The sequence below is a fragment of the Lagopus leucura genome, unplaced genomic scaffold (genome assembly GCF_019238085.1).
Source record: "Lagopus leucura isolate 7727_CA_CO unplaced genomic scaffold, USGS_WTPT01 Super-Scaffold_100159, whole genome shotgun sequence".
NCBI classification, from domain to species: domain Eukaryota; kingdom Metazoa; phylum Chordata; class Aves; order Galliformes; family Phasianidae; genus Lagopus; species Lagopus leucura.
In genome coordinates this window covers 33,747,057-33,764,824 of record NW_024962335.1, presented here as the reverse complement: position 1 = coordinate 33,764,824, position 17,768 = coordinate 33,747,057, and the positions used below count along the sequence as shown (strand labels likewise).

The window sequence follows — 17,768 nt, the reverse complement described above, 5'->3', positions numbered from 1 at the left end:
GAATCACAGAATCACAGAATCACAGAATCACAGAATCACAGAATCACCCGGGTTGGAAGGGACCCCAAGGATCATGTAGTTCCAACCCCCCTGCCTAGCAGGGCCACCAAACATACACATTCAGATCAGGTTGCCCAGGACCCCGTCCAACCTGGCCTTAAACATGTCCAAGGACGGGGCATCCACAACCTCCCTGGGCAGCCCGTTCCAGGGCCTAACCACTCTCCTTGTAAAGAACTTCCCCCTAACATCCAACCTAAATCTTCCCTCCTTCAACTTAAAACCATTTCCCCTAGTCCTGCTGTTGTCAGCCCTTTTGAAGAGTTTACTCCCCTCCTGGGTGTAGGTTCCCTTCAGGTATTGATAGGCTGCAATGAGGTCACCCCGCAGCCTTCTCTTCTCCAGGCTGAACAAGCCCAACTCCCTCAGCCTGTCCTCATAGGGGAGGTGCTCCAGCCCCCTGATCATCTTAGTCGCCCTCCTCTGGACCCTTTCCAAAATCTCAATGTCTTTCTTGTACTGAGGGCTCCACACCTGGACACAGTACTCCAGATGGGGCCTCACAAGAGCCGAGTAGAGAGGGACAATCACCTCCCTGTCCCTGCTGGCCACCCCTCTCCTGATGGAGCCCAGGAGTAATCAGGCAGTGGAACATCAAAAGGGGGTCAAGAACATGTTTTGTATATACACAGTTGGTATGTATTGTTTATACATGCTGTATATAGTGTGCACATAGAGTACAAACAACTACAGACCGGTACGGTGAGTAAAGGAGGACTGAACAACACTACATGTCTGGTGGATGTGCGCAGCTGGTGAGCCACACACCCACCAGGCAGCACACAGCTCACTGACCGGGCCAGGGAGGCACTTGCCGTGAAGTGGTCAGCTGCATGACTCTAGAAAGGCAATTCTGGGCTCAAACACTGCGAAGTGAGCTCAACTGATTGCTTTTTTGTTTGCCTTGGGATTTTTGAGTGTGGAGGTGGGAGTTCATTGATGCAGGGGGCATCCAGGAGCATTCCACGGTTTTTTTTTTTTTTTTAAACAAGCAAACAACCAACCAACAATCTGCCTGCATTCTACCTACAGTTTCATTGATTCCTAATGGCAGGACTTCACCGCAAAGTGATCTTTGGCAAGAGGTTTGCTGATTTTCTTCCAATGACTTATTTCAGATTTTCAACACCAGGGAAGTAGGGCTTCTTCACAGCTGAAGGGATCACTGATGATAGCTACAGGGAAATCTGTCAGATTTATAGAGATTCCTCATTGAAATGCTGTTTCAAATACATAATTACCTTTCCTCCAACACAGCAGACATTCCTTACTAAAAAAAACTCAGCTATTTCTCTTGAGCATCCATGGTCATCTGTGCATCTACCTTAACATACCTGCAGTGCTCACTGCCATAACAGACTGCAAAGGTGCTACAGCTTTCTATCTGTGTGTCAGCTTCATCCAGGAATTCAGCAAGCACTTTAAGGTCCCATCATCTCTGACCAACAAGTTACTTCAGTCTCTGTGTCACTGACACATCCCAGACACAATTTTGTTTTCTATACATCCAAATGCCAGATGTTTACAACAGTTGTTCCTGTTGTAGCGAACACAGAGTACTTCATGATATTAACAATTGAAAGAATAAATCTCTCAGAAATCTCTCTCAATAAAGCACAGACACCATTTTCTCCTGACATTCCCTTTAAAAACTAAAAATAAGAATTCCACAAACAACTTATTAGACACAATCCTGGTACCATTAGCTGTTCTGTTGGCAAGGAGGATTTGGAAATGACAAAATATATGTGTGACTCAAAATTAGTAACTGAGCTTGGTGAGCAGAAGCAGAAAATCAATGCCTTTTTGGCAGCTTTTGTCAGAGGCAATAAGTCACAAATGCTCGCAAGATAATCAGAAGAATCATTACATTTGACTGGTGAGCTAGCTAATCACAAGATCCTAGAGGACAAGGTAGGAAGACAGCAATGTAAGAAAGATTCTGATGCTCACACCAGCAGTGAGACACATTCCTCTCTGCTTACTTCTTCACACAGAAAACCTTTTACCAGTACAGGATGTTACTCATAAGTAGGAACAAATTTATTTTCAAGTAAATTTACCTACAAAGAACAAATACAGACTAAATTTATTTCAAGATCCATCATACACACAAGTCTTCGAGACATCCTCTTGTACCTCAAGTTTCCGAAGCATACCAACAACCTAACCACTGTATCTTAGAATATCTCTGTGATATTTCTTGTCAACTACCTATGAAGAAACATAACTTTTCTTCTAATACAAACCTGGGAGCCTTATGCTTTCCAGCTGACCCAAAGCCACTGAAAGCTGAATTGTTTCTCCTGAAAGAGGAATGCCACAAATGGGCATCAATTATGTTGTCTTCCTTACAATAACAAACAAAAAAACAACCAAACAAAAAACAAACACCACGCACAAAACCCCACCAAACTCATTAGATTTACTTTGTGCTAGGATGCCTAGAGTATGTCACTTCAGGACAGCCACACAGAGTCCTCAGACAACAAACTCCAGTCATCCACATCCTCCTGTTTGCATAAAGATCTTGCTGGCCTTTGCACAAGATAGGAATTACATTTGTATTTGGATGACTAGCTCTTGAACATTTACTCTTATGTTGCTAATATGCATCAACACATCCTTTATATTTATCTGCCTTTTTTTGTTTAACGTAACACTGTGCTGCTACCAGAAAGACAGATCTCAGTCTTTCTTGAACTTTGAGAGAGATGATTTCCTCTGGAAGAATGCAGTAAGAATTTTGCTTCCACAACACACACAAAAAAGAACTAAATACCCTTCTCAAGAGCTTTGGGAAGTTTACAACAATAAATCATTAATGCACTCAACTTATTTCACCAAGAAAATTTGCACAGGTTAAAAAAAAAAAACAAAAAAACATTGAATATTCCATGTGCAAAATACCAACTTTTCTCTGGAATTCACAGATGAGGACTTTTACACACAGCTGGTTATGACTTTATGCTATAAACAGGCTGCAAGTATCAGGGACACTAAACAGAAGCAGCTTCATTGGTGTATGCATACCTTCAAGAAGCAACATAAAGGAAAGAAACAGCATACCACATTTCATTCTGTATACCAAAGTAGCTCCTACAGGGAATGAATGACTCAAAGGAGTATTCTCATTGGACACTCCGTTGCTCTCAGGAGTTTAGATTCTATATTTTCCTCACTGCTCAAAAATTAACAAACACACTCTCAAATAGTGAAATTCTCTCCTAGTATTTCTACTAGAAGTCTGCACACTCAACCTCTCTGTACCCCAAATATACAGCACTTAATATGGAAAAACAGGCATCTATCTCCCAGGTGTACCTTTCTAAGCAAATGTTTTCCTCTGTTTGAGCAAGATTGGTATTTGACTTTTGTGAATAGCAATACAACAGGCATCCACTGGAATGATTTCCTAACCACATCTGGTAGCACTCACCCCTTTCTGTCTACATGAATGTAGCACTGAAGAAGATATGAAGATATTCCCCAGCATATAAAAGAAAAATTACACTCCAGTCTTTGACTCACCCACCATTCTAGGAGCTATCCCACCAATTCAATATAGTAATATTCAGCTTACTGAATAACTATCGGACAGGTCCTCACACCAGAATCAACAAATGCTTAAACTCTAACCTCTCAAACACTGTTTATTATACATGCTCAGTAATTACCATAGAATTTTGGAGAAGACAAATATAATTAAGAATCCCATGGCATCATAGCTGATGAAACTCCAGTGTGTGGATATCGTGTGGATTTTTCCAAAGAAATCAAAGTAAATCCAGTATAAAAGATGCAATGGACATGACACTGTCATTTTATTGTAAGTTTGGGTACTGGTCAACAAGATCAATTCAAAATGGCTAGGAGAGATATGTGCTTTGGCTTTTCAGTGTTTTGTGTCCTGCAAAAAATGCAGTTTCTTGCTGATAACGCGCTTTCCCAATTGATTAACTTAATCATTAGGCTTCTTTTGAGACTTGAGAAGAAAATCCCTTAGTTTTGCTTAGCCAAGGGCAAACGGAAAATTATAGCCAATCCCAAAAGAGCTATCAGTTCATGCTTTAAGCTCTCCAAGTCAATTGCTCATGAGATGCAAGCTTTAGGATCAAATCCTAAGAGAACTCAGTATCCTTCTTTATCCATCCCAGGAACATGGTCTTGCCTGTGAAGAACAAAGAAACCAATCCAAAACAGAATGGGTTCATGCCTGTGGCATACCTGGGATCTCTAAAGACTCAGCTCAGATCACAGTCCTGTTGTTCAAGCAATGGTGTATCTGAAGATGCAAAATCTCTTCACGTTAGTCAATACAATTAGGAATGCAACGCTAATAAGCAGTCACCAGATGTCCCCACATCTTAAGGGACTCAGCAGATCAAGTGGTACGAAAGGAACAGAAGCTTTCTTTTATTTAGTTTCAGATCCAAAACAAAAGCAAATGCAACTTAGCAACAAAGACAACAAACCATTAAATATCTTAATGTATGCATATTTACTAAAGAGTTTGGACTGGTGACTGTCCAATTTGTCTCTCTCAGCCAGGTGGCTGCTGCTACCTCTCTTTTCTCACTTCCCATCCCAAGCCATCTTAGTTCTCAGCACCTACATAGGAACCATGTCCCTGGAAGTGACTGCAGCTTTGCTTGCCAGGACTCTCACAGTTCTTGTGCAAACATACTTCGACGCTCACATGTTCCACAAATACCCAATCTTATAAATCTGACCTCTTAGATTAAAGCTTCCTTATTCCCTTTGTGAATTTGAGTTTCAGCACTTACGTTGCAAGCTATCACTGAGGAGATCTTGATTTTGCCTTTAGTGCAAGGCGGGACACAAGCAACAAACATTCTGTCAAAAGTGCAATACCAACTTCAGCAATCTCACAGCCAGTTCTAAAATGGTAGTAAAAGTGTTGGGAATACGTCAAAACACAGATTCCCACAACGTCACTGTCCGTAGAGTTAAAAAAAAACAAACAAACACAGAAAAGGTATAGGCAATACACATTCTCCTTAGTCAAGAGGGACAGTAATACTAGCCCCAAAAACATCAGTGGTTGTTTTTATCGTATTCAGTAGCATCCTCTCTTTCAAATCCTGCTGGAAAGAGTACTGCCAGTGTCACATAGACCCAAGATCCCTCTCTGGTACTACCCAATAAAATGCCAGACATTTCGCCCACTGGGCTGTCATAGTGTCCACAAGTCCTAGTCATGTTTGATGTTAAAATAAATAAAGTGAAGAGTTTATCTGAATAGCAATGTCACATCCTCTCCAGCAATGCCTACAGGGCAAAGCAGCTACCACATCTTCCCATCAGCTATGCATGGATCAGTGGCAAGCAGTGCCTAAACCTTCAGTTGTACAAAACCACTTCCTTTTAGCAGCAAGGACCAGCAGCCCACAATCTCCTCACTGCCACAACAGGCCTACAAGGCACACACAAGAAATCCAGCCAATGCACATATGTACACTAAAACTCAAACTTTCAAAACCGTTGGTTCCCTAAGTGCTCACTACATAATGTATTCACACACATTTGCTGACCCATGTTGTTACAGGAAGAGAAAGAGGCCAGGACTTGGCTGCTGCTACCAGCCCAATTCATGCATGCTGCTCCATACATTTTTCTTCCCAAGAGATGCTCTGCACAGCCTCCAGAGAGAGAGAGAGAGAGCACGCCAGGGCTAGGCCATGAGGCACATGGACAGTTTTCCCCATTCCTAAACAAGGACCAAGGACACAATCTACTCTAGACTGGAAACCTTCAAGAATAAATCCTGATTTCAAGTAACTGAATCCAAGAGCACGTAGCTTTAGTCTGGGACAGTAACACACAAGTGTTTCTAAGAACCTAGAACAAAACTAGAGACTGTAGTCTGCAACATACTAGCACATCCTTTCAACCAAATGGTATTGGCCATCCGGGAAACCTGGAGTCGCCCTGTCTGCACAGTAGATGGTTCTACTACAGAGATCATTACTAGCACATCTCTAATTCATACATCAGTAGAAGGTTGGAAATAATCATGAAATACAAAAACAGTACAGTTTAAAACAAAGGCAAGGTAGCAAAAAACATGGATGGAAACAAGCTTCAGCAGGAACCTCAAGATACACAACGCAATACTCTATTAGGCACACACACAGAAAAAAGGGCCTTTAAAAACAGAGAAGAAACAGTCACCTTTTAAAAGGGGCTGGAACGTCGGAATTTCCTGCAGTTTTATGACATCTGGATCATTGCTCACGTTCCGTGAAGACTGCGTTCCTGGGGCTACCACCACAATGTCATCCATTTTTGCTCGTTGTTTAGCTGGGGATGGAGATGCTGGAAAAACAAAGGGAGAAAGGATAAGAAACAATCAAGTTAATAAATAGATTCCATCTGAATTTAACCCTATGAGAACGATATCACATTTAATGCTGTGCAAGTATGTTTTCTATAACAAATCTCTGAAACCACAGGCTGTCCCTCCCTTCTCATTCTCTCTCTGGTAATGTACACACTTCATTCAACAAAGTTTTTCAGAAGGAGACAACAGAATGCTAAGGATGTGCTGCCTTCTGACTCTAGGGATAACCTTACATGTTTGCCATGAAGGCAGAAGGCAAAAACTAACAAAGGTTTTATTTGTCATTGTTATGCTGCAGCAGTAATGCTCTCTTATCGTTTTAGATACCTTTATAGGAAAGATTTACCTCAATAACTTAAATTCAAATACATTTGGAGCTCTTACTGTAGTGTTACACAGTCGTTATCGTTCACATTCAGGTACTTTGATGGGCCCTGGGCAGCCTGGTCTAGTATTAAATGTGGAGGCTGGTGGCCCTGCATGTGGCAGGGGGGGGTTGGAGATTCACAATCCTTGAGGCCCCTTCCAACCCTGGCCATTCTGTGATTTTATTTTTTTCCCCCTAACTCAGAGGGCAGTGAGGCACTGGCACAGGCTGCCCACAGAAGTTGTGGATGCCCCAACTTTGCAGGCATTCAAGGCCAAGCTAGATAGGGCTCTGGGCAACCTAATCTAGTGGTTGACAACCTTGCCAACAGCAGGAGTGGTGGAACTTGATGAACTTTAAGGTCACTTAAAACTTTAAGGTCACCCAAGCCTCTATGATTCTATGATCCCTCCCACTTCTCCCCACCGAGGTCAGCATCCTCACACCCACCGGACCCAGCACCCCACCTAGCAGCGAGGCGCCCACCGTGGCTCCCATTCGCATCTGCCATTCCTGCTGCACCTCCTTCCCCAGCACGCATCTATCAGTCAGTACTACCAGAGGTCACGACTCCTGCGCCTCGTCCTGCAGCAACACCAGCACCCAAACCCTCCCCCACCCCACCCCACAGCCTCCTCCGCCCCTACAGCACCGCTGAGCCCCTCCCGCACGTACTCGGCCCCGTAGCTTCCCTACAGCCCCGGCCCAGCGGGGCAGCTGGGCAGCCGCCGCCACCGACCTGAGGCGCTGGTCTCGCCCGGGCGGCTCTCGGCCTCCGCGCTCTGCTCCGCTCCCATGGCGACACCAACGGCGCTCGCAATGCAACGCGCTGCGCCGACTCCCTTCCTGCCCGCCACCCTGCAACGCAGGGCCACGCTGCCCCCACAGCCGCCCGGGATTCCGGCTGGGCCGGCTAGCCTCCGCGCCAGGAGCGGGCCCCGCCCGGCGTGGCGCGGCAAGCAGGCGGAGCTCTGCTTAAAGGCGCCGGGCGAGGCGCTGCCGCTGCTCGCAGTGCGCGGGGCGGGGCGGAGTCTGGTGCTCGGCCCTGGGGCGGATTTACTGGTGGGGAGCGGGGCTCACAGCGCCCTCTGCTCCCCTTAGGCCCGCTTCTGCTTGCCCTGTCTGGCCTCCCTGAGAGTAAGGGGTTGGGGGAGATAGTGCTAATCTAGATTTTTAATTATCAGCACTGATATTCATGGCAATCAAAGGCAAGGCTGCAAAACACCCCAGCTATCCCAAACCACCCAATAATAGCACGTGCTCAGTCAGGTCATACTGTTCTCCTATGTCATTTTTTTCTCACCTTTTGAAAGCTAAAGCATGTTGGTTGATGATAGGTAACCAACCAGCTAGCAGCATGCAAAGAAGCCACATACTTACCTCTGACAGAAGAATTGCCCACAAATAAGTTCTGGCACATGCTAACTTCTAAACGAGTCTGCTCTCCACTCCTGAACGATGCACAACATCTGTCCAAGTCTTAACCTCAACCGCGAATGCATTACCTCTCCTGGCTGCCTTCACTAATTCTTGCCAAGATTTAATTTAATATAAAAATCCCCCTCCTGTCTTGTGAGAACTGCACATCTGTTACCTACATGTGGGCTGCAGAGAAAAAAGCTCCGTCCAGCACCTCTTCTGGCAGCTGCAGGCTATGCTTCACTAGCTGTAACCCAACAACACATCTTTTAGCTACAACTGCTTAATTCCTGCCAAAACAACAACTAAATATTTTCAAATAAATGTGATTACTAGGAAGGAGAACAAACTGTTGTTGGCACGACCCTGTTTAGAAAGCTGAGTTCTGAACCTGCACTATTCACACACAGTATTAAAGTCATCCATGAGTAGCTTCAGTGGCAGTATTCAAAGGCAGCATGTAATGTCTGCAGAGCTGCAACCCCACCAGTGCTTGCCATAAAGGCATGCAAAGTTATCCATCACTCTCAGACAGATTAGCTAAATTTAATGCAGCATATTTAGCTTGCAGTTAGCTTCATTTCCACTTTTATGTTACAGACTTCTGAGTGTTTTGTCAAGCACACTTTGCAGCTCCCCTGTTTTGTGCTTTTGTTTATTATTGTAGTTGTGTGAATATGTAGTATCTTACTGCCCCTGGAAAATATTTATGATCCACAATTCTGATATTTAGCTTACCTATCAACCAATGTGTGTTTCTGCTATATAAAGTTTTATTATTGAAAACATTATTACAGTAAAGTTATATTTGAATGTAGTTGTCATGCAAATTAATTATTTTGCCCCCAGTGTGGCAAAACAAATCCTCTGCCGTGTCCTGCAACTGTCCTGCAACAGCTAGGTCAGTGTACCTGAAACTACACAGTGTGCAGTTGTATGTGGTTACATTAACGCATACAAATCTGATGTTTATCTGGCCATGATCCATACAACATAAGGGCCTTGGCAAATATCTAGTTATTATTGGTTTTGTTTGTCCTTTATTACTTTATATATTCAGTGTTTGACAGGAATAGATTACTTGAAACTGAATGGTGTTTTAATTGTGTAACTAGTAGTAGTGTCACTTTTAACATATATGCCCCTATAAAAGTCAACTCCCAGCTGAATGAGTATGAAGAATAAAGTTGCTGACCATTCTCTGACATGGGCCTTGATTTTTGAAACAGCACAGAAGGCAGCAAGTCAGTGTGAAGCAGAATATGCTGCTGCTGCCAGCGCACCTTCTCCAAGTGGGGATCTCAAACATGCCTTGGAAAAGCAAAAAATCCTCACTGAATTTTACAGACATTTAACCTGTGTCCCAGAGGTTTAAGTTTATTGTATTAAAGCAGAGAGTAGGTGACCAAAAGAGAAACGATCAGACTGTTATCATTTTGTTTTACAATTGCTGTGTGAAATAACCTGCTCTCTGGTAACTGTTCATGTAATGGACTGCCTCAAAAGGAACAAACATTTTATTTACAATCATAGCAATGATATTGTAGGTATGATGCAGGATGAGATACCTGAAGAAGAAGGAATATGTAGCACAGTTCTTTTGTTGCTTCCTTTCATTCCTTACTCTGTGGGCCACTTCTATGCCTGAACACTGCTCTGATGGAGGTGGGGGGCCCAGGAGAGGGGAAGAGGGAAAAAAATAAGGGGAAAAAAAAAAAAGAAAAAAGAGGAACCGAAAATTTTCAAAGTACAAACATGAGTTAAGCAAACACTACCAATAAGGCTGCTCAGGAAGGAACGCCGCACTTGTCAGGCAGCACTGCCAGCACGTAGCCCTTGCTGCACGGCTCCCATTCAGCAAACGCCGCCTACCTTTGCTATGGTTTGAACAGGATTACTCAGGTAGCCAAGACAGTCTTACACAAGCACTGAAGTACGCACGAATACATTTAGACCAGAATATGCATATGAATTGCTTTTGCTACAGTCTCAAGGACGGCTCTCACCGCGGCTTTGAGTAAAACCCCACCGACACCCGACCCTTCGACCAGCGGGAGCCGCGAGCCCACGGCAGCAAGGCGGTGCCGGGCCGCCCCGCCCCTTGTCCCGGACGCGTGGCAGCCGGCGGCCCAGGCGCGGGCGGGCAGCGGGAGTGGCGGGAGTGGCGCCCGCGGGAGGGCGGGCAGGTGGCCATGGCTGTGCGCGGTCTCCCGCTCTGCCTGCTGGCCGTCAGCTGCGCGATGCCTGCGCCGAGCCTGGGCCAGGGCTGTGCCGCGCAGCGAATGGACAACGCCATCATCGATATCAACTTGTCTCTCCCCATGGGTATCCGAGGTGCGGAACCAGTGCACGTTTCAACACCAGAGGCTTGCATACATGCCTGCTGCTTGGGAAAAAAGCTGTCAGGTAACCGAATTCTCTCCGGCCTTTTCTGTTACTGCTTATGAACATTGAGGAGATTACTTACAGAATTGCCCGGGCTCGCATAGGAAAGGGGCGAGGGACGAGGGACTCTGCTGTGCTCAGGACCAAAATGTTCATTTCTCTGCCACTTACACTGCCAGTAGTTGTGGCATGCGGCTGCTGCCTGTCCCGGCCTAATGTGATGCCAGAGTGTTGATATCAGTGTGTTCCAGAAAGTAAGTGCGGTACAGTGGAGGTAGCTTTGAGTATTAAAGCCACTCAGACCTGCATGCATCGCTTCAGCAGACACACTACAAAGTAACACTGGTTTTAGCCAGAAATGAAAATGCTTTCACTGCCCTGGAACTGCTGATTTTTGTCAGGCTTTTAGAGTGGTAGGAGATAAAGCAGCAAGCAGAAATGACAATGTATAAAAGTTACCCATAACTGATGGAAAAAGTGCATATCCACAGATACATTGAGGAAATTTTCAGATTTATCGGGATTCATAAACAAAAAAAATCATTATATAAAGTGCTGCCAGCATGGTGTGGGTGAGGGGAGAATAAGAGGTTAGACTCGTTATTTCCACATATTCATCTGTACAGGAAGAGGAAGGTGTAACCTTTCATATGCTGGCCTTCAGCCATTCTTCTGCAGTCCTGTGTTGTTTTTCCCACAGGAATGCTAGATGTAGGTAGTTTTTCTCTTACTTGTGGAAGGAAAACCAGAATTTTTTACTTTTTAGCAAACCAGAATTTATTATCAAGATGCTATAGAAGTTCTTGTTACTGAAATGTGTGTATGTTCTTTTGCAGGAGACAAGAAATGTAACTTTGTGATTTTTGATGCTCAAAGGACAAGCACACAACCAAACTGCTACTTGTTTTATTGCCCTAGCACAGAGGCTTGTCCTATGAAACCTGCAATGGGGCTTGTGAGCTACAAGATAGCTCAAGGTAAGTATGTGTAACAGTAAAAGCCACAAATCCCCACACTGCATTATCCCCCATGACTTTTCAGCAGTGGCTAGATAATGGTTCAGAGTTGCATCTTTAGTAAAACGTTTTAAACCAAGTGCTCTAATTTGAAAATACTATTCTTGTGCTTTGTGGGAGGTGGTTAGGCAAGTGTGTGGTCTGCATCTACACAGGCCTAACCATTATGAAATTCCTTCACATAAAATTCTGAACTCCTCATAGTTTTCCTTTGTTTAAAACAAAAAAAAAGAAGCTTTATCCATCTCAGTGTATTCTGTCCATGGAAAATTTCTAGTACATAACATGTAAGGGCATTGTTGAAAGCAATAGAAATATGATGCCCTTGTAGCCATCTGTGCATTCAAAGGATTCATGCAACTCTGATAAATACCATATATACACAGATGTTAGGCAAGCCTCAGAGCACCGCTGGGATGTTAGTGAGTAATTGATGATAATAATCATTATTTTCTGTTTTCAGTTACGGAACCTGAGGCACAGATGCAAACTGGCTAATCTCAAAGCTTTATGGCATTTGGGCTTTGCAGTCACAACTTTCTCACTGCCTGTCACGTGCTGTAGCATTTTTAATAGCAAGACTTACTTACTGATTGGCACTGATTTGCACCAGACCTGTTTGAACATAAAGAATGCAGAGAAAGAAGGAAGACTTAATTGTGATTGAGCTTTTGTCATGCAGATAGTGTAATGCTCAGTTAATGCTAATCATAAAGGTGATGTTAGCTTATTTACCTTAGGTTCCTGGTAAGCATACAAAGGTAGCAGCACATGGTGGTGTTGGTACTGACAAACATTTGAAGCTTTGTGTGTTTTTTCTGTTTGTTGTTGTTGTTGTTTCAATATATGAGAATCTTCATGTGATTACATAGAACTAAACTATGTTCTACATACTAAACTAAAAGGATAAATATATTCTGTTGCTAAAAAATACACTGAAATAGTGAAATTGTGTTAGTAACAAAATTGCTTATGTTGTTGGTTTGTTGGTTTTGGTTTGTTTTTTGTTTGTTTGATTTTAAACTATTCTTGTAGCTTGTTAACTACTGGAAACAACCTCTGTCTTGGGAAGTAAAGCATTTCCTGATTCCTATCGCAAATAGTGATTGCTGAAAAAGAAATAATGTCTGCTTTTTTGCTGTACTTCTGCGGAGTTTGCTTTTTCCACTGCACTGAGATAGCCACATAGAACTGATGAATGCAATCCATGTATGCTCAGGGGGTGTTTATTTGTTTTTTGAGATTGACAGTTTGAGGTTTGGTTTCTAATGCAGTTCATTGGATTTGAGATATCAACAGGACCACTTTGTTTTTTTAATTTCTTTTTAAAGGTTGTCTTCTGTAATGTTCTTTCTTTTGTTCTTTTGTTCTTTCTTGCCAACAAGTGTATCTGTTCTAGTGCCACAGCTGCACCTAGCACAGTAGTTATGGGCAGTTGTGTTTGGGAGCATATAATCTAAAATGAAGACCAAGACTACAGTTAGTTTAAAGCTGAAAATAAAGTAGTGTTAGTAAAACAAGGCAGTTACGTTAATTAATCTCAGTGCTGCAGGGAAGCAGATACTTAACTCCTGTGCAGGACTCATCACTGGCTTGCCTCCATATTTTGCCCTTTGAACCCTGCATGAATACTGCCCATTTTCCTAGCTGTAGCTGAGGCGAGTGAGCTGAAGATGACATAGCACACTGCAAATGATTGTCACACTGCATCAATTATTTATTTAAATGCATGGAGGAGGCTATCGGAGTGCACTGGGAACAAGGAAAAATGTGTTGGTGACTGACTCAGTGGTTGTGACAGGCCATTTCCTCAGTGCTGTGGAAACGTGTTCAGAACTGCAGACTGCAGCTGAGAGTTTGGCTGTCTTTTGCCATACAGCTTCTGTGATTATGTAGTGCCTGAACACTGTTATTTGTCAGCTTATTCCTTTACTTTGCTAACAAACTAGGGACGGTTAGGATAAAAATTGGTGTCTATAGTTCAAGTTGCTGTCCTCTTATTTAAAGCATTGCCCTTTTTTGTTTGTTTTTCACTTCAGTTTTTGGAAGAATTTAGGGCTTGCAAATATATCTTCTGACAGCAGCCTGTTAGATTTCTTTGCATGTATTATAAGCCTGAAATAAATTAATTCCTTTAGATATGAGTTTCTACTTGAGAAAGAAGTGACAACGAAAATCTTAAATTCTTTGGCTAAGTACTTTGACCAGAAATGTATTTTGCAAACTCAGCAGGGCTGATCTCCTGCTCTGTATGATACATTTGTAGGAATACCAACAATTTCTTACAGTTGAGAAAGAAAAATCTCACAAAAATTAGGAACTCCTTCTTCCTTCCACTGTAAATAGAAGCTCCAAGGACACCTCATCTGTGTCGTAAAATATCAGAATGTTGCAGACATGTGAAATCTAAGGAGTAGAGAACTTGCAGATGCCAGGAGGCCTTGGACCTCAAGAGACTTGTCATCAAAATGTCTAAACTGCCCTTGTTTTTTCAAGTGATTCTGGAAAAGTCACTTAGTTTCCCTCCACTCAGATGGGGATACTATTACCACCTGTTATCATAAAGCAATTCCTATATGTGAAGTGAATCCTATTAAGCAGTCACGGGATGTTTGTTTTTGGCTGTATAGAAGTACGTACATCTGTCAGAAGCAAGGTTGATTGTATCTTCTTAATTTGACAGAGACTGGAATAGTTTAAAGGCAGTGGGCATACTTACTGTACTTCACAGCTCTGAAGAATCATATGCATGCCATATGAGTACAAAACATATAGGAATGACTGGTTTGCATAGGTAAATTCTCTTAAGGAGCTGCAGTTGGGTTCTGATGTGTTCCAGCTTGAGATTAATAGGTCTTATGACACAGACAACATAAAAGTCACTGCGTACTTTAAGTAAAATATCTTGATGCTTCTGTTTGTTTACTCATTACTTTCTGAAGCCCCCAATAATGCTATTCCTTTACAATATAAATAATTAGAGTGAGCCCGTGGTAATTAAAAATAGATTCAGCAATTGAATACTGATATTTTCTTTCTCTTTACAGACACCCATGCTCTGGAGGACACATCCTTCAAAAATGAGGACTTCAATTCAAATGAACGCTCTGTACCTTCAGATGCCAGAGCTTTTATTTCTCAAAGTCAGGCTAGCCATCAGAATCATACCCCTGCTTTGCATCAATCTGTTTTTCATCAAGCATCTGAATTCTTGAACCATATGGATAAACATGTAGACAGCACTGAATTTCATACAGTTTTCCCTGAGTCACAAAGGGCAGACAATCCCAAGACTTTAGACCCCTTGCCAAGGCAGAAAGTAATTAATCCACCACCAAATACATCATCTACTGTTCAAATTGGAAACCCTTCTGCTTTGTTCCCCACCACTAAGTCTAATGTTCCCAGTCCCAGCAGTACTACTGTTACTCCTCTGCCTACAAGTACTGTCAGACTGAAATCTCATACAACTTCTTTGTTTACAGGTGGTGCCAAAGCTGGTACTGTCACTAGGACAACAACCTTTATGCTTACTGCAATTGCTAGAGCTGAACCTGGTATCCCTACTGCCAAGATTGCTGCTACTCATGTTTTTCTTTCCAGTCCCACAACTTCTGCTTCTACTTCTACAGCCAAATGGGTGACCTCAAATCCTGTAACAGCCACCAGCTCAGCAGGGCTCAGAACTTCATCCATACCTCCTGAGCCAACAGCTGTCTCTGCCAGTTATACCAGTCATGTTACCCTTGTCTCTTTTTCAAGTTTTGCTCTCTCTACTAGTGCTTCCCCCGTGGCTTCCCAAAACAACCATCAGGGTTATGACCCATCTGATTCGGAAGACCACCTCTCAGAGTACGTTCAGAGAAGAAAAGGCTTTGTTCAGCTGGAAGACAAAAGCAGACTTGTAGTGGCTTTACTTTTTGGGGTGATATTCTTGCTCTTAGTTATTGCACTCACAGGGAAGAAAATGCATGAATCTCTTCAGAAGAGACAATATACCAGGTTGGATTATTTGATCAATGGAATGTATGCTGATGTATGATGGAGCATAGGGAATAGATTGTTAGGAGCATTTATCATCTTTGTGAGAACTACTCTGAAAGTGAAGAGTGAATATGAAATCTCAGACGAGGATGCATTCCTTTTTTGGTCACCAGTGGCCACATGGTTTTGGTGGGGAAGAGAACTGCTGTTTCAGACTGAATTATAATGCCTATCATTTGAGTTAGTATCAAATCCTAAGTGCAGACACTCAAGCTAAGCAAAGAAGTTCTCGTATTTAAGGAGAAAAATAATTTCAAGAGTATGGTCTGTGACTAGATTAGCAGAATAGAATTTGACCTAATTAATTGTGCAGCACATGAGCACTTTCAATGTTTTTTGCCTCCAAGTACATCAGTATTACACAAGTCTGGCATCATGTAAGTGTATATGGCATCCTGTATACTCTATCTGAGCCTTAAGTGAGTATTGGGTAGTAGTATATAGCATCCAAATGGTTTTAGGTACAAGGAGTAAACTGTTGTATTCAAAATGTGTTTGGCTTAACTTTCCTTAGCTACATTGTGTTCATTGATATTTATCTTGAATGCTTCCATGTGCATAAATCATAAGCTATACTTAAAACCACCTGCTGCAAATTTTAGTTTGCCTTTTGTGAAGAGAGCACCACCCTCTAGCAGGATTCTTTGCAGGATATGTCAAATAGTTTTTATCATATTTAGTTAAAAAAAGCTGGAATCTTTTTTTTTTTTTTTTTTTTTCCATGTCAAATAGCACAAGCAAGCAACTTGGTGTATACCAGAGAATCTGTTCTACTATACCTCAACCTATTATAGTTGAAACTTAACAATTAATTGTAGAGCAGATGGAAACTTGTGAAGGAACTGAGCAAAGACAACAGCTGTATTATCAGCAGAGGACACAGAAAAAGTATGGTTTCTAGTTCCTGAATATCTAGACAGATTGAAGGGAATTAAGAAAGTATTAAATAACATTGATGGATGTGTTGTGCAAGAGTCCCAAACTCAGAGATATTTCCTGCAGTCAGAGAAGCATTACCTTAAACAACTTTGCATTATCTTTCTGCTTCTAGCATTCTTTTATTTCCCTCACCAGTCTAGTGGCTCTTAAAAGCACTGCTTGCAACAGGGCTAGAGATGATAGGAGCACACACAGAATCACAGGACCTCAAGAGATCATTGAGTCCAATCCTCCTGCTTAAACAGGTTCCCTACAGTAGAACACACAGGTAGGCATCCACATGTGTCTTGAATATCTCTGTAGAAGGACAGTCCACAAACTCTGGGCAACTTATTCCGATCCATCACCCTTATTGTCAAGAAGTTCTGTATGTTTGCATGGTACTTCCTAAATACAAGATTTAGGCCATTTCTCCTTGTCCTACCACTACACATCACAGGGAAGATCCTGTCCTCATCCATTTGCCTCCCAACTCCCTTTAGACCTTTATGAACATTAATCAGAGCTCTAGAACTCTGGGTAGAACTCTACATGTTCTCAAAGCACATCTTTTTTACTTCTGGCATCATGTTCATATGACCGGTAGTAAGCACGGCTTCTCTGTATGTTTCCCTGCCTCTGGAATAAGAGGCAAATGAGAGTGCCTGTAAGCATCCAGTGTTTGAACCTCCAGTTCAAACTCACTTTTTTTCCACACCATGATCAGTCTTAATCTGTTTTCAGAATGAAACCCTAGATATTATCTGTGGGAGGCAGCATAATCAACTACAAACATCAAGATAGAGAAGGAAAGGTGCCTTAAGAATAGGAACAAATAATTATATTACAAAATATGCTAAGTAACCCACGTCCACGAGGTTCTTAGATCTGTCAAGTTTACTGCAGCAGGAAGCAGTCATGATCTAAAAATGGCCTCAAGGCAAGTTTTTTGGGAGCTCTAACAATAACTTTATGCAGAAAATTCTCTGAAAATTACATTATTCAATGATCAAAGACATGTCAGTGTTCCTTATGTCAAGAAGTTGAACTCTTGCTGTATGGAGGCTGCAAGTTACTTTATAGATACAAAAACATTTGTTTTTTCTACATTACTTCTGTCTGACAATGCTTACATAAAAAACACTCTGGATAATATCTTAGAATTGAATAAATTTGCAGAAGTATCTCAAGTTGA

At 42.4% G+C, this 17,768-nt stretch overlaps 2 protein-coding genes across 2 annotated transcripts in view; one reads left to right on the top strand and one right to left on the bottom strand.

Moving 5' to 3' along the window:
* Window positions 1-7,708, bottom strand: part of BORCS5 (BLOC-1 related complex subunit 5) — a 70,379-nt gene extending 62,671 nt beyond the window's left edge. The window contains exons 1-2 of the mRNA XM_042889765.1: window positions 7,531-7,708; window positions 6,256-6,399 (exon numbers count right to left, since the gene is read on the bottom strand). Coding sequence (XP_042745699.1) covers window positions 6,256-6,399; window positions 7,531-7,588 — 202 coding nt within the window. The 5' untranslated portion in view covers window positions 7,589-7,708. The remainder of the gene's footprint in view (window positions 1-6,255; window positions 6,400-7,530) is intronic.
* Window positions 7,709-10,402: 2,694 nt separating this feature from the next.
* Window positions 10,403-17,768, top strand: MANSC1 (MANSC domain containing 1). The gene is made up of 3 exons (XM_042889878.1): window positions 10,403-10,616; window positions 11,432-11,572; window positions 14,659-17,768. Exons 1-3 carry the CDS (start codon window positions 10,403-10,405, stop codon window positions 15,651-15,653), a joined length of 1,350 nt encoding a protein of 449 aa, XP_042745812.1. The 3' UTR covers window positions 15,654-17,768.